Below are 26,551 nucleotides of genomic sequence, written 5' to 3'. Positions count from 1 at the left end.
AGATCAACGCGACTAAAGGGCTTATAAACTTGATTTGATGGGGACCCGAAGATGACCTTTCGTCACCCCGTCAACAATGGCGCGGAAAGACCAGCCGCTACTTAAATTTGTATGAAAGATGCATTTCTATGCAAAACATCAATAACTTCCTGACCATCTGAGCTGTAAAAAAAATATTTTCTAATATAACTAAAACCAACGCGACTAGACGGCTACTTAACTCAGTTTGATGCGATTTCTTCTAACAATTCAAACGTTTTCCTGTCATCAAATTCATTTACATCCATCGTTTCCACCGAGCAATCCAATCCGAAAAATCCGACCGGATAAAGCGGGGCCGCGAAGATGACCTTTCGGCACCCCGTCAACAATGGCGCGGAAAGAACGGCCGCTAATTAAATCCGTACGGGAGATGGATTTATATGCAAAGCATCAATAAAGATGGACTTCCTGACCACCTGAGCTGTAAAAAATGTTTTCTTATAAAGCCAAGATCAACGCGACTGAAGGGCTTATAAACTTGATTTGATGGGGACCCGAAGATGACCTTTCGTCACCCCGTCAACAATGGCGCGGAAAGACCGGCCGCTATTTAAATTTGTATGGAAGTTGCATTTCTATGCAAAACATCAATAACTTCCTGACCACCTGAGCTGTAAAAAATTTTTTTCCAATATAACTAAAACCAACGCGACTAGACTGCTACTAAACTCAGTTTGATGCGATTTCTTTTAACAATTCAAACGTTTTCCTGTCATCAAATTCATTTACATCCATCGTTTCCACCGAGCAATCCAATCCGAAAAATCCGACCGGATAAAACGGGGCCGCGAATATAACCTTTCGGCACCCCGTCAACAATGGCGCGGAAAGAACGGCCGCTAATTAAATTCGTACGGGAGATGGATTTCTATGCGAAGCATCAATAAAAATGTAATCTTGATATTGATGATGAACTATATGTTAGATAGTACTTCTGTAGACTAGTGGTGAGAGTAAAGGGATTGCAACCGATACGACTAAAGTTCAAACCCCGATACCTTCATACGAATTCGAAAAAAGAATGGTGCGTACAAGTTCAGACAGACCAAGTTTGGAAAACGGTTTTTCTCAGAACCAAATATTATGTCCTTCTCAGGATCAACACCCTGAAGACGGCAGGCGGATGCTTGCCGAAACGTCCGAAACAACCAACCGCAGAGATGATGAAAATAGACCAATAAACTATATAATAATTCAAACGTTTCTTTGTCATCAAATTCATTCACAACCATCGTTTCCACCGAGCAATCCAATCCGAAAAATCCGACCGGATAAAACGGGGCCGCGAAGATGACCTTTCGGCACCCCGTCAACAATGGCGTGGAAAGAACGGCCGTGATGTGATTTATAATAATAATAATTCATTTATTCATTCTCAATAAAATACATATCACAAAGATGGATAAATTTGTAACCAATCAAAAATTTCATGGGGAGTCAGGTACAATTTCGTCTAAAAAGACAGAAAAATATATACAAATAAAAAAATGTATTAAAACGAAACATTAGTCAAACAAACAACAAATGTATTCATGTATAGTGTAGTATGCCTCACTTTTCAGTTCATTCTTAAGTTTTCTTGGGTTTGATTCCTTCATTTTGAATGGCAGCTTGTTGTTCTTTCAACAGTTCAAACGTAACCCTGTCAAATTCATCCAAAGCCATAGTTTCCACCCATCAATCTAATCCTAAATATCCGACTGGATAAAACGGGGCCGCGAAGATGACCTTTCGGCACCCCGTCAACAATGGCGCGGAAAGAACGGCCGCTAATTAAATTCGTACGGGTGAACTGGCGCGCCTCTCGACCGCCATTACGGGCCTTAATTAACCGGCGACGTGTGCGATCGCTTGAAAATTTTCGATTCGATTGTGATGACGTTGCGCGACCGATGCGGAAACTCAGCGACGCGTTCCGGGATTCGAACGCGGAAAAATGACTTAATTAATGGATTAGCCGGCGTAAATGGCGGACGGAGCGACGATAAGGGCTCGCGAACCAGGTAAACGGATTATTTCTTGATAGGGGGGCGCCCCCTCGTCGACGTGCGCGGGCGTAGCCGGGGTTTTTTTCCGAATGGTTCGGTGCAATCCGCGGCTACGAGCTACGTGACTTTATCGAATGCACCGGTTGGTAGTTCAGGAGAAGGTCGTCGTTCCGAAATTCCACACTTGTAATTCCGGAAATATTTTAATCCGGCTCGAAGGACCAACTGATTCTGTTTCGTGGCGATTCAGCGACGTCTGTGATTGTAACGAGTTTGTTAATTGGTTTGCTCAGGTCGCTTTTCATCTTGGAGTTATAGTATAAGTCAAAAGAGTCTACTTCAATATAAGGTTATATGAAACAAATATTGAATTATAAAACAAATTTTGGTATGAGTATTGCTTAAATAATAAATAATAATAATAACTAATGAAAGATTATATCCATCCAAAAGAAAAAAATATACAAAAAGATACAATTCAATAAAACATCGACATAATCAGTGACGGCCCTCTTCAGTACTTTCTTTTTGTTCTTGAAGAACTGTTATCTGCCTAAAAGTTCAAATTATATTACAAGACGCATCCTAAATTTCTTATGATGAGACCTAGAGTCTTGAAGCTCCTCAAAACAATAGAACACACATGGGACGTGGAACAAAGTTTCTTATCGAATAGAAGGCGAAGGTTTACTATTGATTTCTTACGGCTGAAGGATACCACATTACTGCTATGAATGTTAAAATGAAGCAAGTTTTTGCAACACCAATCATTAAGCCCATCTATGTCAATCTGGAGATCCAAGCAATCATCAACACACTGAATTCAACGGAACAACTTGTAATCATCAACTCAAAGCAAAGTTTGGAAAAACAAATGTGAGCAAATATCATTTATAAAGACTATGAGTGCATTCTTACATTCTAACTATAAATAATATTGGACCCAATATAGATCCCTGGGGAACACCAGAAGACGCAACGAATTCAGCCGATCTGTAACCCAAACATTGAACCCAAAGTCGCCTATTCATGAGGTAAGATTCATAAAGATGAATGAATCTCTCAATCAATCCAAAGAAGGACAGTTTCCTTAGAAATATACAAAGTTCCAGTCGGTCAACTGCTTCAGAGAAGTGTGTATAAATTACATCAACTTGAGAAGAATCTTCTAAAGCAGAAGTGATGTACTGAGTTATACACGTCAAGTTCGTGATGGTCGACCGACCCTGAATGTATCCATATTGAAAATCCGGGTTTCGACATTTCACGTGAGCGTAAACAATATTATAGAATAACTGAGCAATTTATCACAGGAATTTGGATAGAATTAATGAATAATCAACTATAACTAACTAATACAGTGCTCTTATCTTATGTAGGAAGTTCAGTGGTTGTACCTTAATACCTAGAATTGAAATGTTGTGTACAATAACTGCTTTTTTGTAAGAAATGAAACACCAACTTCAAAATACCCTTTACAGAACTATTTTGAAATTGAATTCAGCTGCAGGCTACTCAGCATATTGACTTAGAGTAGAAAGGCTGATCAATTGAGTTCTATATAAGAGAAAGCCGAGATTTCAACTCCAGCTCATTTTACTTCTTCGCTCTTTTACTTTTTTTCTCTTCATGTTATATTTCATTTCAGAATGTGTTTTAACATTGTCAACATAGTAGAAGTAACCAAAGAAGCTCTCTTGAACTAAGATTAATGTTATTTAATTCAGTTATGTGTTCGATTCAGTTTCAAATTCCGATCCTTATGTAAATGCTCAATTTGGTTAGTCGATGCAACATAAAAACACCGTGTCACTTCTACGATAACATAAAACCGAGCATCGCTAGTAGAGACAGCCATGCGCAGCTATTCACCTGAGATAGTGCCAAACTTTTCTCTACAACTGATCTAATTATGCTGTGCCCACGGAACGGACCGTAAAAGGCACGCTACTGCGCGCAGATAATTAAATCCAAGAACATTAAGATCCACTCGAATGTCGATAAAACTTAGCCTTCGGATAGTTATGTCCGAGCCTACCATCTCGATCAAATTCTATGGCATCAGGTTGGTCGCTCTGCCTTTTTTTTTTCGAAGCACGTCGTTTTAATTTACACGATACCAGCAACACGATCGGATAATTAGCTGGTCATGAGCATTTGAATGGGACCGATGTCGCTTTTATTGGCCGTACTGAGGGGCCTGGATATAAATTTAATTTCTTCGGGGTGATGCGGTTTTAGAGCCAATTTATTTGGTTTGTTGCTTGAATATAATACCCATATTCTACGATGTGAATGGCGTCTGTTGAAGTCGGCATTAATTTTCCTTTTACACGTTTTTCGGTGTTATTCAGGTGTACCATAAATTTGACACAGATTTTAATACCTTTGGTTCAATTTTTGATGAGTTTCCTTAACTATGTGAAAATTGATATTTTGGCTACTTGTGGCCAACCTGACAAAAAGGTCGAATTCATCTTCATTCATTGGTTTTTCTTTCAACCGAAGGTGTTGATTTAGTAATTTATTAATATATCAATCTATTGATATTCAGTCCTATGCTTAAGTTCAAATCGAATAGAGATGGTATGGATCGAATAAAAATCCACCAGAATCGTTTCGAATTCGTATTCTGTAACTCAATTATGGCTATCAATTATTGATTACATCGATACAAGAAGAATTGCATACTGAATACCCAAGTTGGACGCGATAGAAGTGAAATATTCTGATTTTTTATATTACGATCCGATCCGTTCGTTTCTATTCGATTAACAGAATAGGATTCATTGATCGGTTTATGCCCCAAGCGTTTCCACCCTTCTGAGAGATTCAAAGTCCATGACGCCATCACACGGGAAAGCAGAAAGTCACTACTCTGTTATAAAAATTAAATAATACGCGACCGTTTGCTTTGAAGCAGTTTTCACTCGTCGTGACCAATCACAAGCATATTCCAATCATCAAGGACTCCAAATCAGCTGTTCTGTGATGATCAGCTGATATACCTACTGCTCTATTACAGATAAAGGCATATTTCAACTCATTTTAATGATTGATCATTTTTCACTAAATGAATATTCAAATATATAGGTAACCTATTATTATAACTGTCCCGACTGATGACGAGAAATGGTAAATTATTTCTATATTCTATACCTGAATACTCGATTTATTTTTCGATCGGGCTACAAAGCTGCTATTTTAACACCGAAAATTAGAGGATTCAAAAGTTATATGCCTATTCTACATGATTACTCAAACTAGTGATAAAATTGATGGAAGCATAAAGCAGATAATCTCACTTAGTCCTTTTCGTATTCCACCCAACACCTAACATTTTTCCTTCATTTTCATTTTTTTGAAGGTCTCTTCTTCTTCTTCATGTGCCCTGTCAGTTTTGTCCGACGTTGGCGATCACCATTGACAATGCTTCTCGATCCTGTGCCATATGCAAAAGTTGACCCGCATTTCTCATTCCGGTCCATTCTTGAATATTTCCGAAGGTCTCTAGGATGCGAAATCATTTTCTTCAGAGCACGGCGTAGCGTTACTGAGTTTAAAAGTTAATGGAGGAATAGATTTTATTGCAAAATATTCATCTTTTTCTACATAAGCCACAGAATTTTGCCAAACGTCATAGTCGAAATCATTGAAAACATCATTCACACAACAAATTGAAACTGAGTAAAAGTACTCATTTCATTAATGCTCCAATGCGCACTGATCTATGCAAACTATTAGAAAATAATTGAGAAGTGAGAGATGCAGCCAATAACTGTAATCAAAAACGCCTCCGAAGTGGAACCTGAACTATTCAGCCAATAGGAAAAACCAAATCGAAACATTCTTGTATCCAAGACGAGTTGCTTAGTACCGGGGTTCATTTGAGAGTATTTCATTTGCTCCATAAGAATTTCTCAAAACTTGAAGAACCCTTGAATTATTGAAATATTCTGGCTTTCTCCAAGTGACTATAAGAAAGTAAAAAAATATCATAACTGAGCCGAAATTCTTAGAAACTTGCCTGAAACTGAAAAAATTATCGAACGAGGCCAAACGATCGTTCGGATATAAGATAGTAAACATTTTATTTTCATGAATGAACATTTCGTGGACAAGAATTGGCAGCTTCTGAAAGTGTCACAAAATTGTTGAACTTTTTCGACTTCTGTGGAGCAGTTTATATATTTTTCATGAAATTTTCTGAATTTTCTCCACAAAAAAATTCTTTTCGTCTAAAATTTCAAGCTGCCAAGCTACATTTTGACGTGTGCATTTGTGACCCTCTCGGTACAAAATGGCGGAAGACGCTCGTTCAAGATCCGCACGTGCCCCAAGGTCTGGCTGAATTTATGCAACGCCTCGCCCATTATAAATTACAATGCGATCAAGAATAATGACGCGTCTTATAACGTCACAATGTTCCCTCGAGTTTGCACATGTTCGGCTGCTTGATAAAGTGGACGTCCGTCCGTCTCCTGCGTTCGTGTCGGCTTGGGCGGGAGAAGGGAGCCGAAGCTATGCGTGCAGAGCTCGCAGAGAAGCGATATGCATTTCCGCGTATACCGCGAGGAAGGCCGTGAATACCGATGAGGAAGACTGACTGGAGCGGTTTCGCATCCCGTCCCGGGATGGGATATCTGCCGTCTTATTAGTTTTGAGGGAAGGAACTCTCTCAAGGTTAGCGGAGGAGAAAACGTCCAATTGAATAAAACGTTTGCTAGGAAATGTCGTTGGGTATTACTAAAGAGATGTTAGTTGAAAAAATTGATGGAAGTACTGACGAGAAGTCAGGTGCTTTGAGCGATTGTTCATTCGTGCGCAATGGCTCTCTAGGCAACCAATTCATTGAGTACCTTAATATACAGGGTAGGCCACGGTCGATGGTAACCTGGGCTTTTAAGGAGAACGGATGGTACGATTTCAGTGAAAATTTGTTTTCTTGTGTGGGAAACACTTCTTTTTCTAGCTAAAATATTTTCAGCGCTCCGATGTTGCCGCTTATATCATATAAATAAAAAGGTTTTCTAATGTTCTACGACGTCTTTCGATACTCAGTCTCTATTCGGCACTGTCATCCCATTGGCCTTCTTCCAGCCCTCATTCCTGCAAATCCTAATCGATACCTTCCCTCTTACTTTTCCTTCGTCTTTCTCTCTTCCTTCATCTCGCTGGTACCAAGTCTATTATTTGTTTTGGAAGTCTTTCTAATGTTATTCTTCAGACCTGTCCATACCATTTAAACTACTTCGCCCTCACTTCTTCGACTATGGTCTGTTTAACACTCATTATTTCACAGGTTCTCTCGTTCCTTATTCTTTCGAGTCTAGATCTTCCCGCTGCTCGTCTCCAATTATTCATTTCTGTGGCCTTCGATATTTTAAATTGAACATCCTGTATATTATTACTTATTTCGGTTTGTTGTAGCTTCTTCTCTTTCTTTCCAATGAATCTGGCCGTATGGCGTCAATGGGTGTCTTGAACATTAGCATTCAATGCTTAAAGAGTTTCTGCAGTGTCGGCATCAACCAATGACTTAACCCTATAAAAAGTAATCGAGAGACATTAAATCACGCAAATGGACCAACACTTTTAGAAATGAAGTTGTCAGCAATTTGATTTCGCAATAAATTGACGGTTGAACGCGCAATATGGTCTTGTAATCTAATGTCGTCGAAATTCAGCTGATCTATTCTTGGAAACAAAAAATCAATCAGCATGGCTCAAAAGCTCTTGCCAATCCCCGTAACCATAGCTTCTTCCTAGAAAGAAATGAGGACCGATGATGCTACCAACGTGTAAACCGTACCAAACGGCAATTTTAATGGAGGAAATAGTGTTAATGGCCTGAGGATTGTCTTTTCTCCATATTTGAACATTTTGTTGGCTTGAAGAAGTCATTTAAAAAGAAATGAACTTCATCACAAAAAACAATTCTTTTGTGAAAATGCTCATCATCGTCCAGTTTCAAGTTAGCCCAATCGCAAAAATGAGACATAAACGATGGTCGGTCAATTCTTACATGATTAAAGTGACATAAGCCAAGATCCTCACGTAAAATTTTCAACGTAGTCGACGGATGAAGGCCAATAAAGTGGAAACGGCGACATATCAACCTTTCGGCGTCTTCTTCAACACTTGGCGTGTTTATAACATACTTACACATATACACAAAAACAAATATTTATTGAATAATATTGATCATGAACATTTCACTAGGCAAAAAAAAAGAAAATCACGTAAAAACATCTCTGAGTAGTACAAAAATCGGACAACGAAATATATCTTACCTCATTCCAAAAATTTTCAATTTTCTGCCCTCTGAACAAAAAATAAATATAATAAATATAAACTCTTGTTACATGTTGAAAAAAAAATTAAAAAACTACGTGCTTAACTTGAATAGAGATCTAGTTCGATCTCTGATCGACTAACAGACTTTTTTCGATGTTTATGTTGTTGTTCTATCGTATGGATCAATATATAAAATGTCAACTCGATTATGTAAATCCACAAATTATTTAAAAATTTTGTTTGTTGTTAGATTTTTTTTTCTCGTAGTTGTATCTAAAATAGGTTAAATGTCAAGTATTGTAGATATCATATACATAATATATAAGAAATACTGTAAATTTAACTGTGCAAAACCCACGCGCAACTTTAGTTTTAGTGGGATTTCAATGTTTATTTACATCTCAACTATTCTTTTGTTATCTATGTAAAACATTTTTTTGGTGAATAAACTTATTATTATCCGACTTTTGCCTATACGCGTAGGATTTTTCCTCGCCGTCGGCTTCTCACTCCTCGCTAAGAGGAACATTCACTCAATCCCAGATATTTAAAATATCAGAAGGGCTGAGCTCGGTCGTGTCCGGTCCTTGTGGTCCCCCTGGTTCTCGTCGAACTTCTGGTCCTCTTACACGCGATCCTTGGACCTGTCCTTCGCTTCCTAGGAATTTTCTCACCGTCCTTGCAGTACTTAAAAGAACAGCTTTTTGCATTATATTACATATATACTCACTAAGTCCTAGTTGCTTGATATTTCTCTTGAGATTTTTGGGTACTATTCCTGTTGTTGAGATGATAATTGGAATAGTTCTCGTTGATATCATTCCCCACTGGCGCTTTATCTGAAATTCGAGGTCCCTATATTTTGAAATTTTTTCGACCTCTTTTTGACGCATGTTGTTGTTATTAGGTATTGCTACGTCGATGAGTATTGCTGCCTTTTGTTGTTTATCAACTAGCAATATATCTGGCCTGTTGTGAGGGACTGTTTTATCAGTCAAAACTGTACGATCCCAGTACAGTTTATAGCGTTCGTTTTCCAGGATGGTTTCCGGTCGGTACTTGTAGTATGGCACTTTTTCAGAATTAATTAGTGTTAATTTAGTTGCCATTTCTTGGTGTAGTATCTTTCCTACTGCATCGTGTCTCTCTTTATATTTATTTCCTGCAAACATTTGACATCCTCCCGTGATATGTTGGATTGTCTCGTTCGTTGGACAACCATAACGGCATCGATCGTCAGTAATAGTTCGATCCTTTATGATATGTTTGCAGTAATTTTTTGTTGAGATCACTTGATCTTGGATGGCTAAAAGAAATCCTTCCGTTTCTGGATACATCGCACCTGATGTGAGCCAATAGTTCGACGCTTCAATGTCGACATGATCCTGGTTCACCTCGTTGAAATGTCGTCCATGTAGGGGCTTTTCTCTCCATCTTTGCAGTTTTTCTTGGATTGTCTGGTGGTTGTATGACAATTATTATTATTATTATTATTATTATTATTATACTTCTTGCAACACCAACAATATTCTATTCGGTGTGCACATTTCTTCGTTTTATTGATGGTTTTTTTATTTCCCTCCTGTCAAAAATTCTATGTAAATGGAATGCATTTATTGCAATTACAGCGATAATTGCATTGTAGGAAGCGAAATAGCCCTGCAATAATTGCACTGTTCATAGATGCATAGTTTCTATGCATCTTACACAGTTCGAATCTATGGCAATTCCATTTTACATCATTTTGACAAGTTAACAGTTTATTCGGGAAATATTCCCCCGAATTACACTCGTGCATCAAAATGACCGGATAATTTCGCATTCCAGCGTGTTTTCTTTGAAAAACTGCATTCGGTCATTTTCTTTCTTGGAGAAATTTCTGCGAAAATGAAAATGAACTCATGCAGTTTTCATGACAATACGCTGTCATGCAAAATTATCGGAAATTTTGATGCACTTTTGCAATTACTTACGAAAATTGCTTGCTTACTATTATGTTCACAGTAAAATGGAAGTGTTCCTGTTACTTTCGAGAACAGATTTATTTTTTCGAAGTGAATTTCCACAATTTGGAAGCGTTGTTTTGGCGCTGAACGAATCATGGTGAATTGTCAAACCTTACTGAACCGAAATGTCAATACAATACAACACAACAATATAATACAATACAACTCCTCGTAGTTAGATGCAATGAATTTCCTTACATAATGAAACAATTGATTATTCAATGTTGAATTTGTCCAATAAAAGATTCTATAGTTTGACATTTTCAACTGTCAAACCATTGAGATCAGTCATCGAAATTTCTGATGCGACAAAAAAACACCCATTACAAACTGCTTTGTATTTCTGGTTTTCTGGATTGTCGGATACATTTCCCACGCCAATAAATGATTCATTTATGGTTGCAATAGTGGCCATCAAGCATCACATTTGCGCAGGAATCACAACAATTCGAAGTAATACCCCAATAGCTAGTCAGCAGTACGAGACCAAACACTATACACGTTTTTTCCCAACTCACCCCCAACTCGAATCGTTATGAACTCAGAACACAGAACATTCAATTTGCAATAATTCCGAACGGACTCTATGTTCTCGAGCAACAGGCGGAACGCGCCTTGTACTTTTCAGCGCTACCTCCGTATCCACGTATCGAGCGTACACAGGGCTCCTTTTCAATCGAGACGAATTATAACAGAAATAATTAATTAGGGAAGTTGAGCCCCGCTTAATTGGCAACGCTGACAACATTAACGCAGAGCCAGATTTCGCGCATTTTATTCGCTGTATGCTCGCGATCAATGCCGCCCGCACGGTTCCGTAAATCCCGTGCATTAGCAGTCGCCCAACTTAGCCGGCTAATTATTGCCGCTATAGACGGCAAATTCGCTTTCGAGACGGGGTCGTACAAGCATGTCCAAGTCGCTTTAATTAAATTTGCATTATTTACTGTGACCGCGTCGGTAGTCGCCTGGATATGTGTAATAATCAGGTAATGGCGATATATGTTGCTGTACCCCGCCAAGCTCCACTTGCTAATCTTGTCTATTCATGTGTTAAGATAGGTTTGATCGTAGTTTAGTAGGTGGCGTTTAATGAAACAGTTGTCGATGAAGGTGGGGAGAAAGATTTCAATGATTTTTGGTCAACATTTCATCAGTCACATAAAAGGATGTTTAACACTAAGAATACTCAAAACCTTCGGAAATAAGATTTTCCATTAAGCCAACTTCTACCGACTGAAAATGCAAGTTTCGAAATAACGGAAGGAGGAGGTGTTAGCTGTAGTTATATCTAAAAAAAAGATGGAGATTCCTCGATGAGATCTTGGGTTTTTGGCTAGATAGTCGTTCACAATAGTAGCCTGATGAGATTGTCCTGAGATCTGAGTCCAAACTTCAGGAAGACATTATCTAATTGAAAAATTAGATCGTGTGCGCTCCCAATTTAGGTTAGAACATAAGTAGGTGCATCTAAGTTTTGGATTGAATGTAAAGGTTGCTCAGCCAGAAAGCAATCATAACCATAACCAATTTGATATTCTGTTATAAATCCTTCTCGAAAAATTCCCAGGGACTTTGTTTACCATATTGGCCTATCTGAAAACGCCCAGGAAAACCTTGTCTATAACTACGTAAGGATTCAGTACTGACTTGCTGAGAAAAGTGTTCATTAGGCTCTTCTGGGTATGCTATAATACCATAAAGCAACTGGCTAGAGGGAACAAAGTGACTCTCCTATCGGTGCCAGGGTACTGTGATATCTAAGGTAATGAAAAATTCGATGCCGAACCCAAACTCTTATTTGGGATTGGAAAAGATCACAATAGGGTGTCAATAGGGCATTGAAAACTGAGAAGCAAAGGGACCCTCTGGAGGAACACACCCAGATTTGAACCATCTGAAATATTAGTGTAATCTTCGTCTTCCTACACCAAGAAGCTTTTTGCAGCTACCACTAGCTCAGCTTCGAGTCATTGTGAGACTTTTGACAGGGCACTATCGGTACAGAAATCATTTGTGTGAATGAGCTCACAGGATCTCTTCGTAGCGCAATTCCGGATATATTCCTTAGGAAAAGGGTCTCATTTTGACAGTCCTATCAGTTTTGATGAAACTAATATTTTGTCCTGTTCACAACTTTTGGTGCTCTTGTATTTTTAGAAAAATTTGAATATTTTGTCTCACGACTCCTTCTTTTCACCTATATGTACTAACTATGTTCTACCTCTAGTAGAATCTGTATTCAGTATTTGCTACGATGGTATTTTATTAATTGTTTTAAGTGAGCAGTTTTTAATGCAAGGCCATTCTGAAGCAATTCAAGTGGAGAATAGTCTGAAGCTTCGAAGGCTGCCATGAATGATATCAGAGAAAACTTAGGTACCACGAGTCACGAGTACGCAAACTTGTGGAAATTATAGATAATAACCGACAAGCACTTTTTTTATAGCTTTCAGAATTCTGATAAACGAATTAACTCTTAAAACCCGTCTTATTTTCCTATCGTTTTCATAAGTTTATAAAAATGATCGTTATGCTCGATCTGGGCACCCTTAAGTCCGTTCTTTTCATAACTTCCTTACATTTTACTGCCTATTGCCAGATAAACCTACCATGAATAATCGAGTGTTGCTGAACGTTATGTTTTCAATGAAACCTAGTGACTGTAGGTGATGAAATGGGTGCTTATTCAAAATTAATCGAAATTATATTCAAAACAAAGAATTATGAAGGTAAAAAGCTGATGAACCATTTTCTTAATTATCTGATAAATTATTGGAACCTGATCGACTTAAGGTAGAGGAAGCTTTTATTGGTAATAATCTTTCTGCACGTTGGACTTCTAGCACTCTCTCGAATTCAAACGGAATCTCTATATTATGAACGATGTAGGTACGTGTAAAAAAGACTTCCGGAAAGACAAGTGTTTTCGTATATGGTCTTGTGCAACCCTCACATTCGTTTATTGATGACAAATTCAATCTATTTTATAGAAGTTGAAGTAATGTGGTCAAAGAACATCATTAAGTCCTTAATAATTTGATTAGGTTGCAGGTGGTCTAGCCTTGGTGCTTTTTCCATATAACCAACAAATATTCGTTCAGCCGACCAACAATCCAAACCAAAACAATTATCCAACATCCTCTCCACCACCAAACCAGTCATCCATCTTGTTTTTTACGGGCTGTACCCTCTTGGACACCGAAGATTCAACGCATTCCTCCTCCGAGTTGAAAGTTAAGAGTTGATAGCAGACAACGACCACCCGTGGGCATTCTCTGTCCTAATCTATCATTAAAATTATTTAAATGGGCCGGTAATTCGTTCTAGACGGTGCGTTCGGCCAGACGCCGTTTACGCCAGACACTGCAGTGTAAATTAATACATCATGCCGTTTTTTTCTACGCTAAATTCGAGCGGAAAATCGTAGGCCTTCCTCATTATGTATGAGAGCTTGGAGCGCCTACGTCTCCATCGGACATACTGGTCCTGCGAAAAAAATTATGTGGTGCAGGAGGCGACTGGTTAATAGGTCGTCATAGAGTTTGTCATGTGGGATGGGTGGAGATGAATCTAATGAAGGTTTCAATAGAAAGTAGCATTCCTTTCAGCGAAAAATATTGGAGGATTTTTAAATGTTACTTTTCCTACAACTGCTAGGAAAAGTAGCGTATTCTTCATAGCTTACTCAATTTCAAAACTATGTATTGCTCATACTGTGGGAAATAGTATTTCTCACGGCACTTTCCTCACACCTCGCTTAGTAGACCACTAAAATTGGGCTTTTGAGTCGTTTCTATGGAAACGCAATAATCTAGCACATACTGTCAACGAAGGCCATTTTGATTTGAATCAATTCCATTACTTGAATTATTGCAATTTCTGCAGTTGTAGGAAAAGTATAGTATGCAACATGTGGAGAAAGTTGGACTTTCCCCACTTGTTGCACAATATACTATATTCTAACACCTTTCAATCCGGCTCTTATACATTGTGTCTTCATACGAGAAATAACAGTGAATATATATTTAGTCTGAATTGTTACAATTGCTTATTCAAAACCCATGACACTATAACTTTCATGAAAAACATATAATTATCCAGTACCTATGTAGGTGGTTGGTACCGTATGTATTCAAAAGCCTCCCTACAATCATTTGAAGTTTAATTCTGCCAAAATATATAGGTTCATCTCTCCTGAACACATGAAAAATGTCAAGTCGGCATCGAATATATCACCTTACAGTTTTAAACTTTGGCTGGGCAATCATCTGTATCTGAGGACATCTTCGAATGCACAATTCGCTAGATTCTCGGTTTATGGATCAATTCAGCCAAGATGTATATAATTCGCCTTGACTGAAAATCTCCAAACTCCAATTGAGGTACATCATACCAAGACTCCATAGAATTTTATACTTCAGCAGAGCAATTACTATCTGCATCTAAGGATATCTTCGAATACATAATTAGCCAGATTTCTGGTTTACAGATTAATCCAGACAAGATTCGTATAGCTTACCTTGTCATAATGAAAAGCTCCAGACTCCAGTTGAGTAACATCATACGAAGACTCCAAAGAATTTTATACTTCGGCAGAGCAATAACTGAGTACACCTGACAACAACTTCAAATACACAATTTGCTAGATTCCTTTTTCAACGCTAAATTCAGCCAAGGTTTATAAAGCTCACCTCGGTATACGGAAAATCTCAATTGTCCAGTTGTGTTTTATTGAACCAAGACTTCATAGAATTTTCTTCTTTAACAGAGTTGAAAATAGCCCAAAATTATTCATCAGATTTATGGTTTGAAGCTCAGTTCAGCCAAGAAAGTTACGAAATTATTGACAATCATAAATTGTATATTTGCAATTTTTATTCAAATGTTGTGATCTTTCTGTTTCGGAATGAAAAAATTATTCAAAGGCCACTATAATGCTACAATAATCTAAATCTGCGCCAAGACTTCTTCAAATACACGATTATTCACATTCTTATGTAATGAAATATTTGAGGTTACAACAGTCTTATGAAGAATCACAATTAGCCAGATTTCTATGGAATGAAATGTTCAAGCTCAGAATTCAATAGACTAATAAAGATGAAAACTCCAAAGTCATTTCAGAGGTCTTCAAGAATCCCCAGGAACTATTTCTCCTGTAATTCTCCAAATCTTCTTTTTTATTGAGTATAGGACGTTGGCTGAATATCATGATACATCTCTGACTTCTTTCAGTGTTTTACTGCATCTATACCATCGATAAAATTTAAAACAACAGTGTCCCAATTACAGAACCCTGCGTAACCCCGCCAGCCACTCATTGAGTTGAAATTTAATATGTTCTTTGGTCTGCTGATTGTCTCACAAATTTCTTGGTCTAGCATTCATCTGTCCGTATCATGATTCTGTCTCACAATGGTTGAGTTTTTTCCATATTTTCGCACCAGCATATCATTCTTCTTTTCGTCGATAACGGCTGCTTTGGAAGTTTTCAACTGACCCTTGGGGACTTTGGCACTTTGTAGGGCCTCAGAATATTCTGCTTCACTTCGAATTGAAATCTTTGTGATTCTTGATCCGGATGTTCTCATATTCTTCAAAAGTAAAATCTTGAATTCATTATTACATGTCAAATTGCGTTTTTTCCAGTTCATTATTTTCATATTTTTATGTATCCACTACATACTTTTTTTAAGCTAATAAAGCGGATTTTATAGAGTCTAGTCAAATCCATTTCATGGATTGTAATATTCATTTATTGAATGAATTAGAAAGTGGGGAAGCTAATATTGCATCACTTTACGATGCAATTAACACTGGGGGCATAGACGTCTGTAAATTAAAGGAATGTGGAGTTGGAGTTCTCCTTTCAGAGGGACACATATCTTTATGAACTTTACTGTTGGTTACAATAGAATGAATCCCAACACAATTGACGTCATACCAAAAATATGGGAATAGATACGTCATATTTATTCGAAAAACTCATTACTTTTAGTGACTTTAAAATAGCATGATCTTACTACATGATTCATCGTTATGCAAGTACGTGCATTCTTCAGTGTACAGTTTTAGCATCTTTTCTATTCAGTTTAGCATCTTGAATAACTTGAACAAAGCAGTAGTTCTCACTGCAATTGAACCTGAAAAAAACTACTTTCTGTGTGCGATTCATTATTTTCAACCAATTACCGAACAGACTGGTACCTGGTAGTCGGCTCTTATATTTACGAACCTCTCTCTGGTCAGTAGTGTCTCTGGAGCCATATAATTTGTAGATGGAAAGATTATGGCCATTTAACACGTAGTCAACATACATGCCCAGTTGAGACGCAGGCCGTTATAAGTGCTCTCATGCCTTGATATGCCGTGGAACGGCGTATACTGGTCTTATATAATGCGGAGATGTGTGTGTGGCCATTTTGCACACTTGCTGGTTCCATTATTGACTTTTTTTCAGGGATAAAGACGAAAGTTATGTCTTTTTCTGCGTTTTCGTTCTCGATTGCTCTGTGCGTATTCGATTTCAGAAAGCTGAGGGCGCGACTTTTTCGATTTGGCATTTCTGCTTTTTTTTCATAAGCGAAAAATATTTGGATGTGTTCCGAACTGATTAATACTATAAGACTAGCATTGAGAACCAGTATTTCAACACCTCAGTTGAAAATAGGTTGCTTTCATTTGGTTCCAATGTATGTTACTTTACAATTTTGAGGCGGCAAACGTTTGAAATATCAAAGAGAAGCAGATAGGTGTAGCTCCCATTCAAAAAATATAGTTTTTCGGCAACCGTCCGGGAAGTGCTCACTTCCCGGACGCTTTTTCTCTGAGAAATTAGCATTTCCCGGCCTAGTCCGGAAAGTACGTACTTCCCGGACTAGGCCGGAAAAGAATCATAGAATCCATAGCAACCGAGATAACGGCTGACAGTTCATATGAAATTAGTTGTCAAAAATTTGCATGTTTTTTGATCGCAATCGCAATAAAATATGTAGAGCAGCAGCGATAGTGTTATTCTACACGGTTGCCGAAAAAATATTGTACGCAACACGCCCGAAAATGGTTTTTTTGGACTCACAGACTTCCAGGACTCGCTTACGCTCGTCCTGGAATTTTGTCTATTCGTCCAAAAAAACCCTATTTTCCGGACTTGTTACGTAAATTACTATTATGGAAACGTGGTTACTTTTCAATTCAATTCGAACATTTTTTTATTCCTTTCATGAGGTTTATGTGGTTTATTCATTGCTTTGAAGAAGGGCATTTCCAAGAAAATCCTTTATACCCCCCTAATGAAGGAACTGAATATTTATATACGTAACTCATTATTCTGATGCTCTAGGTATCTGAATAATTCTGTCGAATGTTGGAAATAATGTCTTTGATATCGAAAATGTAAAAGAAACCCTCGTTCGTACCGACGTTTTCAAAGTTTTTTCCCATACTAATCCTATTTTCGTCTACCTCCTAGGAAATTCAGACGAAGAAGGAGAAGATATAACGAACATTAAGTTTTGGAAGTTGAATGTAAACTTGTTTTGCTGAGGCTAATTAAGGAGACTCCGAAAAAAAGAAGTAAAATATCACAAATCTTCACCAAATGTTGAATGAACCTTAATGTCGTTATTTCACAGCTAACTATTGAGTTTGGTCAAATCGGTATTTTTGAGTATTCGGTAAAACAGTGTTTCAGATGCACTACTGAGCATAATTATTATTTTTGGTTTTTTCCCATAATGTCGAAACAAAATATTAATTTTTCGAATAATTCCCTACATAGGACGCAAAAAATCGAGTGAAAGAACAAAGGTAATATTATTATTTCGATGATAGAGTACAAAAGCTTCTTTCGTGGTTGATACAATTCTTTTCTGAAGATTGCGGTGTTTCATCTCGAGAGCACTGATTAGCCAAATTCCAATTAAATTAAATGTTTGATCTCAGCTTTCAACAGACTAATGAAGATAACTTCAAATTCACTTCAGGTCTTCAAGAATCCCCAGGGACTATTTGCCCCCTGTGATCCTCCAAACTTCTTTATTGTTGAGGATATGCTGTCAGCTGAATATCATGATTCAGATCTACACAGCACACCACCTAACTCATTGACATTTCCCAGTATTCTACTGCATCTAAATCATTGATAAATTCAAAACAACAGTGGCTCGATTACAGAACCCTGAGTAACCCCGCCAGTCACTCATTGAGTGGAAGTAGCTTGAATACCAAGTCAAGTCGTGAATTCCTAGTCCTATGAGCGATAGGGATAGATTTCAAATATTGTTTTCTAGTCCATCGAAGGTAGCAGAAGAATTGTGAGTATCCCCGCTCGCAAAATGCATTTCGGACCATCATGAACAACTTTAATTTCGTGTCTGTTTGTTGGTATGTCAATCTGTGTGAGTATTCCTTGTACAATCCTCAACTTCTGAAATTGTTACTCGATTATGATCAAATTCATTAGGGATATTGTATCTAGGCCGTATATAACTCTATGATGATTCAGCTGTCAAATAAGGCGCGTTGGTGGAGCCTGATCATGCGCAATAGTAAATATTGTTACAATTACCAAAAATAACACAATATGAGTCCAGTATCTAACGAGCAAAAACTAATTTTTTTTTGAAGAATTCGTATTCGTCAACATAGATAGCCACCCTCATGAGTGATACATTCAATACCAATGCTTTTCAATAACTTTTCTGCAGAAAGATTCGTTTCTGCCTTCATTAGTGCCAAATTCATTTCCCTGGAGCATTCTTTTGGAGTCTGCAAAAAGCTAGAGATCAAGCTATATAGGTAAATCAGTTTTAAGTGCAATTCGTTCAATTCGATTAAGATTTTCCTCCATTTGTTACGAGGGATATTGCTAATACACGTAATTGCTTGTTATACATTTTTTCATATAACAAATGATGTTTCAAATATCTACTCAGCCTTAACTAAATAAAAAAACTTTTGAAGTTTCATATTAACCAGAAAAAACTTGTATGACACTGGTGATGCCAGGCGCGGTACTCGTTCAGTGTCGTGTAAACTTACTTTGGAGGGCTGACTTTGTTGGAGCAAATGATGAGGAAGTAGGGTGTCACACCAAAGGCAGAGTTTTTTCATTGATTCGCAATAAATTCCTCAAATTTTTCCAGGGTATTTTCATCCAAAAGTCGGTTCAGAACGGGTTATTCGAGATTCTTCGTTACTCCTACAGTTGCTACACGATGTGTTCAACAAAGCAAAGAATAAATCGCAGGAGAATTGCGTCGGCGATCTCGACTTGAATTAGATACATGCTGGTGCAACCGCACTGGGCAAGATCAGTTTGTTCCATTGTTTCTGATGTGCGTATCAGATGGGGCTGCTGCATGATTTGTAATTCAGATGGGAAACGGGCCTAACAAGCTGGCATTTCTCTTATTATTGTTGGCTCAAGTATATGTATCGTCGTTCGATCGGTTTCGTATTTGTAAATGACAGTATCAATAACGCACATTTTGTGCTTCGGTAAATGCGCGACGGGATTGTTGCATTGATTGTATGCGCAGATGCAGGGAGGTATTTAGTAAATTTATCGGGGGATTTCTTAGGAACCAGATCCTTGAAGTTCTTCTTTATAAATCATAATGTATGACCCACAGAGAAGTGATGTTTTTTGAATGAACGTTACACGATTTTTATCGTGTTAGTTGAAATTTGGCGGCCGATGAAATTATAAATACCTACTAATTATATTACAAGTTAGATCTCGATAGTTGTAGTGGTCAGTGGTCGTACACAATTTCCAATTATTAAATGGATCGTCAACAAATTTGTGCTTTTTTATATTATATCGTACGAAGAAAAAGAAAGTAAAAAATAATCACAGAAAAAAATAATTTGTATCATATTTATTTGTCAATGTTTGAAGAACTGAAGCATGATGTCATGAAAAGTTTCAATTATTTTCGAATGTATATTAGGTCATTTGACGAGTCAATTCATCATATTAAGGAAACTCTACAAAAAATTATGAGGAATTGCATTCAACTTGTAGTAGTGCTGGTATGTCTTCATTTCCATTCCTCAATAACAGTTTTATTTTAACAATCAACACTGAATAAGTTCCGGCCCTACTCCCGGGATACACATTCTTGAATATTATCGATTGATTGTGAGTGCATGAGTGCAGGTCGCGTTGCTTATTGTTGTGTTAAATCGGATGTTCAGAAGGTAAAAAATTGCGGAAAATTTGTGAGTCGAGATATCGTTGCTTACAGGATTCACGTGAGCCCAATTTTCTTAAGTTGAATTTCACTGAAATAGACTTGAGTGCAGCTGAAATTGTTTGTAGTTCGTAAACAAATAAATTCTAAACCATAAAAGTTGCACGTGTAAACATATTGTCGGCTGAAAATTAATATCTTTTCTTTTGATTATCATTATTTTATTATCGGCTGCTTGTTCATGTGTGAGAGTTGCGGTCACGGTTGTTTTCCTGTATGCGTATTGTGAAAACTATCGCTTGTTAAATTGTTCACATCCTGATTCTTCTTAACCCAATCAATTTTCCGATCAATCCGTGGCCCTCCATATTCATCGAGAAGCCTTCATTACTGGCCCATTGGAGTGAAGAACGTAGAACCCTTTCCTATCCTCATATCTTCCGTTCATTACTGAGCAATGTCCGAGTCTGAGATCACTCTAAAGAGTCTGCATGATGAAATATTAAAAAGTAGAGATGAATTGAAGCGTGGCATGCAAGCGGTCGAGGCGAATATCATATTAGAAGTAGAGACTCTCAGAAAAAAGGTTTCAATTTTGGAAGAGGAAAACGCTGATCTCAGGGGAGCTGTTCAAATTTTGGAGGGTAGAGTGAGGAAGAATAACCTTGTAATATATGGCCTAAACTCAGACGTACCAGAGACACTGAGTGCAAACTCTATCTGCCACGAAATAAATAAACTGTTGGGGCTCAAACTCGTTGAATCAGATATCAATGATGTTTACCACCTAGGAAGATCGAAAAACAGCCCAATTAAAGTTGAGTTGTTATCCTACCGGATAAAAAGGGAAATATTTCAAAATCTGCGAATGCTTAAGGGAAAAGAAGTATACTTCGCTCACGATTTGACGGAACATCAGCGTGAGGAGTACAATCAGCTTCGGGGTTATCTTTCTAATCTGAGGGACCAAAATATATCAAATTGTCAGATTAGAGGAAATAGACTGTATATAGAAAACACAGCTTATACTCTGGAAGAACTCAGGGAACTACAAGAGGTTCCTTTTAAACGCACAAATAGCGCTCCACCCACTCCCAACGTTGAAAAATATCAGGAGCGGACACAGAAAACTCCGAACGAGCAGCGTGCGCTCCAGCAGGATAGCCAACTGGTTTCAAAATCTGTCCAGAGCAAAAATAAGGCAGTGTTGAGAGCAGCTGCAGGACCGACAGATAAGGGTCGACAAGAGTCCTTCTCAGCGGGGACTTCGGGGACTCAACTGCGAGGTTCTTTATCATATATCGCTAGGGAGAAGATGAAGACGCGCTCGAAAAAATAAATAAAAGCGTACTCTTATTGTTGTTTCTTTTCTTGTTTCTTTTTTTTTTTCTTGTTGGGTTGTCGTCGCGCTGTGTGTTGGTTCACTGTTTCCTCATTATTTTCTTTTTGTTGTTGTTTTGAATTTCACTAATTGGATGGATCCTAGTATAAGAGATGTCCATTTTTCGCCTACAGCTACAGTTGAGTGTCTTGATGTTGATCAATACAGGTGGTCTCAGCGCTCGGGTAAAGTTACCTTCAAAATACTGCATCAGAACATTAGGAGTCTCCATAAGAATTTTGATGAATTGATGATACTCCTCAGGAAACTTGATACTCTGCCAGATTGCTTGATTTTAACAGAAACCTTCAATTTGTTAGATGAAGAGAGCTTTGGTATTGCGGGGTATAATATGGTTTATAATCAGGGCGAGATAAATAAGAACGATGGAGTAGTTGTTTATTTGAAGACATGTTACACCTTCCAGCACGATATTGTACATATTAAACCAGTGAAGGTACTTGAGGTCACGATCACTCTTCCACAAGGTAGGAAATTACTCGTCACTGGTGTTTATAGACCTCCATCAACAGATGTTGATGATTTCATTGTGTCACTCGAGAAATATCTGAAACAGAAAAAGTCCGCAGTGGTTGAAAGTCATGTAATCGTTGGAGATTTAAATATCAATATTTTGAATGAATCTAGTGAAATAGTATCAAATTATATGAACGTCATGAGTGAATACGATTATAGGTCTATGATAAACAAAGAAACACGAAACAGATCTTGCTTGGATCATATATTTCTGAGAAGTGGGTCTCCGGATGACGAGTCTTTGGTTTGGGCGGCAACAGTGCAGACATACATAACAGACCATCGTGCTACAGCCATAAACCTCCCCATGAAAAGAGGGGGGAAAAACCATAGGAAGCAGAGATACCATTGTGTTATAAACTATGATACTCTCAAATTTGAGATGTCGGAATTTGAATGGGGGTGTCTGTACTCGTTGGGGACCTCTCAGTTGAAGACAACGTATTTTCTTCAGACGATAATGGACATGGTAGAGAGAAATACTAGGAGGATTAAGATGGGGAGGAGGAATACGGGGAGAAGGGACTGGATAACTGCGGGGGTTGTTGAATCTGTAAATCATAAAAACGAGCTCTATAAGAAATACATTAGAGAACCAGACAAATATAGAGAGGAATTTGTCAGATATCGAAACCACCTAAACCGAATAATTAGGGCAGCCAAGTGCAGCTATTACAGCGAGAAGATAGAGAAGAATGGGGGTAGCTCAAGGAATTTATGGAGTATACTAAAGGAGAAATATAAGTGTGGAAACAAGGTCGGAGTGAAGGGGATTCGAGGAGGAGATGGTTCGAGAACAGAGGATGAAAGGGAGGTTGCTGATATTTTTAATGGCTATTTTATAAATGCTGCATCGGACCTTGCAAATAACCTAACTGTTGCAGACACAAAACCATTCAAGCCGGGAAAAATTCAACATTCTTTTTTTCTTAACCCAACGACCCCAGCAGAAGTTGAGTCAACGATTAATAACTTAAAGAGGAATAAATCTCCGGGATACGATGGCATTACAGGTGAAACCTTGGGGAAAATTAAAGACGAAATATCTGTCCCGTTGGCGCATATACTAAATGAAGTGTTGCAGTCTGGTTGTTGTCCCAAAGAATTTAAATTATCAATTGTGAGACCAATATATAAGAAGGGAACAAGGGAATCACCTTCAAATTATAGGCCTATATCGCTGATTACCTCTTTTGCCAAGGTATTTGAGAAGATTGTCGGAACGAGGTTGAACAGCTACCTGGAAAAATATGAGATCATATCACATAATCAGTTTGGCTTTCGTGAGGGGAAGTCTGCGACGGATGCTGTATCGTACCTGTCTGATATGGTGTATAGGATCTTGGATGCTAATGAGGCGGCAGTGTGTGTGTTCTTGGACCTCTCAAAGGCATTTGACACGGTAAATCATAATGAGATGCTGAATGTCTTGGAAAATATTGGAGTGCGTGGAATACCCCTTCAACTATTTAGTACGTATTTAAAAAATAGGTCACAGAGGGTGCAGGTTGGTGAAGTGTTGAGTGATGTGTTGGAAATACAGTGTGGGGTGCCTCAAGGCACGTTACTGGGTCCTGTTTTATTCACGTTGTATATAAATGACATACTAGGTATTGATTGTATGGGAAAGATAATCTGTTTCGCAGATGATATAGCCATTCTCTATAAGGACTTGAAATGGAGTAGTTTAAAAGTGCTAGTCGAGAAAGACATGAAAAATGTTTTGAATGCTATTAAATCCAGATACTTGACAGTAAATGAGGAAAAAACTAAATATTTACCTTTTTCACTTTGCGCAAGTGGGCTACCACGTTTTGATGATCTGTTGATATGTGACGGAGAAACAACATTCAGAATTGGCCAAGTGAGTTCCATTAGGTACCTAGGTATACATATCGACCGGCATCTCCGGTGGGATGTTCACTGCCGTAATACAATAAATACACTGCGACGATTTCTCCATCGATTTCGCTCTCTTAATCAAATATTGGGATTCAAGCAGATGAAAATATTATACCATGCACTCGTAGAGTCCCGGCTTCAATATGGTATTCTGGCCTGGGGTGGCCTGTATGATATACATCTAAAAGGATTACAGGTTCTACAGAATTACTTCTTGAGAATCATGCTACGTAGGGAGAGATTGTATCCAACAGATAATCTTTTTTTGGAAGCAAAAGTTCTTGATATGAGAGGGATGTACTTCCACACCCTACTTATGCAAAGCTTTAAAAATCGAAATTCGATGGAGTACCTCAATCACGGATATAATACTCGTAGAACAGAAAAGCCGAAAGTACAGACCCATAGAACGAAGAAGACTGTAGGACAACGTACATATACTTACATCATGCCACGTATTTTTAACTTGCTGGAGGGTGAACTGTTAACTAAATTTTATTCACTAAACTCCTGCAAATTATTCAGCAAGTATATTAAAAACTATTTGGGACAAATTGGTAGAGCTAAAGTAGCAGACATGATCAACCAGAGATAGCGATGTCCAACGTCTTAAGTCGTACCTTGCTCATAAAACTGCTTCAATGCCATGGTCACAAAACAGATGCACATATTAAGAAGAGATTAATCCTCCGTGCAACCTTCGGTTTTTGGAGGAAATCTATGTTTATTCAGCAACAGTCTTTTTTTTTTGTGTTGTATTGGCTTATTATTTTGTTCAGTTTTCCAGTATGTACATTAGACTTTATTCCTAAACCTAATCATCTTTAGAGTGACACATGAACTTCAACAACGCTCCTTCAACTTTTCAATGTCTTTTCTGTAGAAGGATTGGAAAAAAAATTGAGACGCTCGATTTTCAAAAGCCTCTGTTGAAGAGGTTTTTTTCACCAGCAAAATTGTTCCCCATGGACAGGAACAGATAGTAATCACTTGGTGCCAGTTCCAGACTATGAGGTGGATACATAAGAACCTCTCAACCAAGTTACCGGAGCTTCTGGCCAGTCACTATCGATTTGTGTGACCTGGCGTTGTCTTGATGGAACACAATTCATCTCCTATTAGCCAAATCTGGCCGCTTCTGGGCGATTGCTAACTTCAGACGGTTCAATTATTGACAGTACAGTTCCGAGTTAACAGTTGAACCATAAGGGAGCAGATCATAGAAAATAATTTCCTGCCAACCCCCCCAAACACACAGCAAAACTTTCCTGGCCGTCAATCCTAGTTTGGCCATCGTTTCCGCCGGCTAACCGCGTTTCGATCAAGACCGTTTACGCTTGACGATGTCGTAAGTGACCCTCTTTTCATCACCATTCATCAACTATTTCAAAGATGGGTTGATTTTGCTGCAATTCAACAGCCATTTGCAGACGGAAATTCGGTCTATGAGGTTTTTTTTGCGTAAACTCGTTTGGCACACATACATCGAGTTTTGCCTTGAGCCTTATGCAAATGATTTTAAACTGATTTTGTATCATACAAAATGGGGAATCGAAACAGTGCTTAGATGATGGCCGGACTTAACAATGTCCATGACATTTTCGACAATTGGCCTTACTGGACTGAGTTATGATGGCGCCAAGTGCGGACGTATGTGAAAGATGCTCGGAGAATTTTATAGTTTCAAACAAGTATATAAAGTGCTTTTTCTGTGAAAATAAGTACCATGCTAGCTGTGTGGCCATCAAAGATAATTGGCTAAAAATTTTCAATGAAAATGCTAATATGTTATGGGTTTGTGATCCATGTAAAGAAAATCAAAATCCAACCAAGAAAAGTGGAGTAATTAATGATGTTCTTTCCGCTGAAAATGTGCTTTTACGTCAACTTATCGACGAAAAAGATTCTAAGAATTTGATCTTGGAGGATAACATAGTACTTCTCAAAGAGAAAATTGAAAATCTTGTACAAAAACTGCAAATTTCGGAAATGCAACAAAAAAATCATGATATTGCCGGTGTAAACAAAGATAATTCATCGGATTTCATCGGTGTTCATCGGATTCCCATGTGTACTTATTCCAGTGTGGTTGAAAGAGACAGAGATACTTCAAATGTGACAATCAAACAAAACCAGAAAAGTCAAGCTGTCTCGAATCATAACCTCAAAATGAGTAACAATAATAAACAACCAGTT

At 38.0% G+C, this 26,551-nt stretch overlaps 1 protein-coding gene across 1 annotated transcript; it reads left to right on the top strand.

The window, feature by feature from the left end:
- Positions 1-22,010: 22,010 nt before the first annotated feature.
- LOC123671209 lies at positions 22,011-24,950 on the top strand. The gene is made up of 2 exons (XM_045604934.1): positions 22,011-24,317; positions 24,453-24,950. The coding sequence occupies exons 1-2, from the start codon at positions 22,011-22,013 to the stop codon at positions 24,948-24,950; spliced, it is 2,805 nt and encodes a 934-aa protein (XP_045460890.1).
- Positions 24,951-26,551: the final 1,601 nt, after the last annotated feature.

The sequence above is a fragment of the Harmonia axyridis genome, chromosome 1 (assembly GCF_914767665.1).
Source record: "Harmonia axyridis chromosome 1, icHarAxyr1.1, whole genome shotgun sequence".
Lineage (NCBI taxonomy): Eukaryota > Metazoa > Arthropoda > Insecta > Coleoptera > Coccinellidae > Harmonia > Harmonia axyridis.
The sequence above is the reverse complement of the archived record's forward strand: the minus strand, read 5'-3'. Positions and strand labels throughout refer to the sequence as shown.

Bases quoted from the DNA above. Each gene is read 5' to 3' on its own strand.
- LOC123671209 (XM_045604934.1), top strand. From the start codon at position 22,011: ATGGATCCTAGTATAAGAGATGTCCATTTTTCGCCTACAGCTACAGTT. The intron at 24,318-24,452 runs GTGAGTTCCATT...TTGGGATTCAAG, and splicing joins CAACATTCAGAATTGGCCAA to CAGATGAAAATATTATACCA.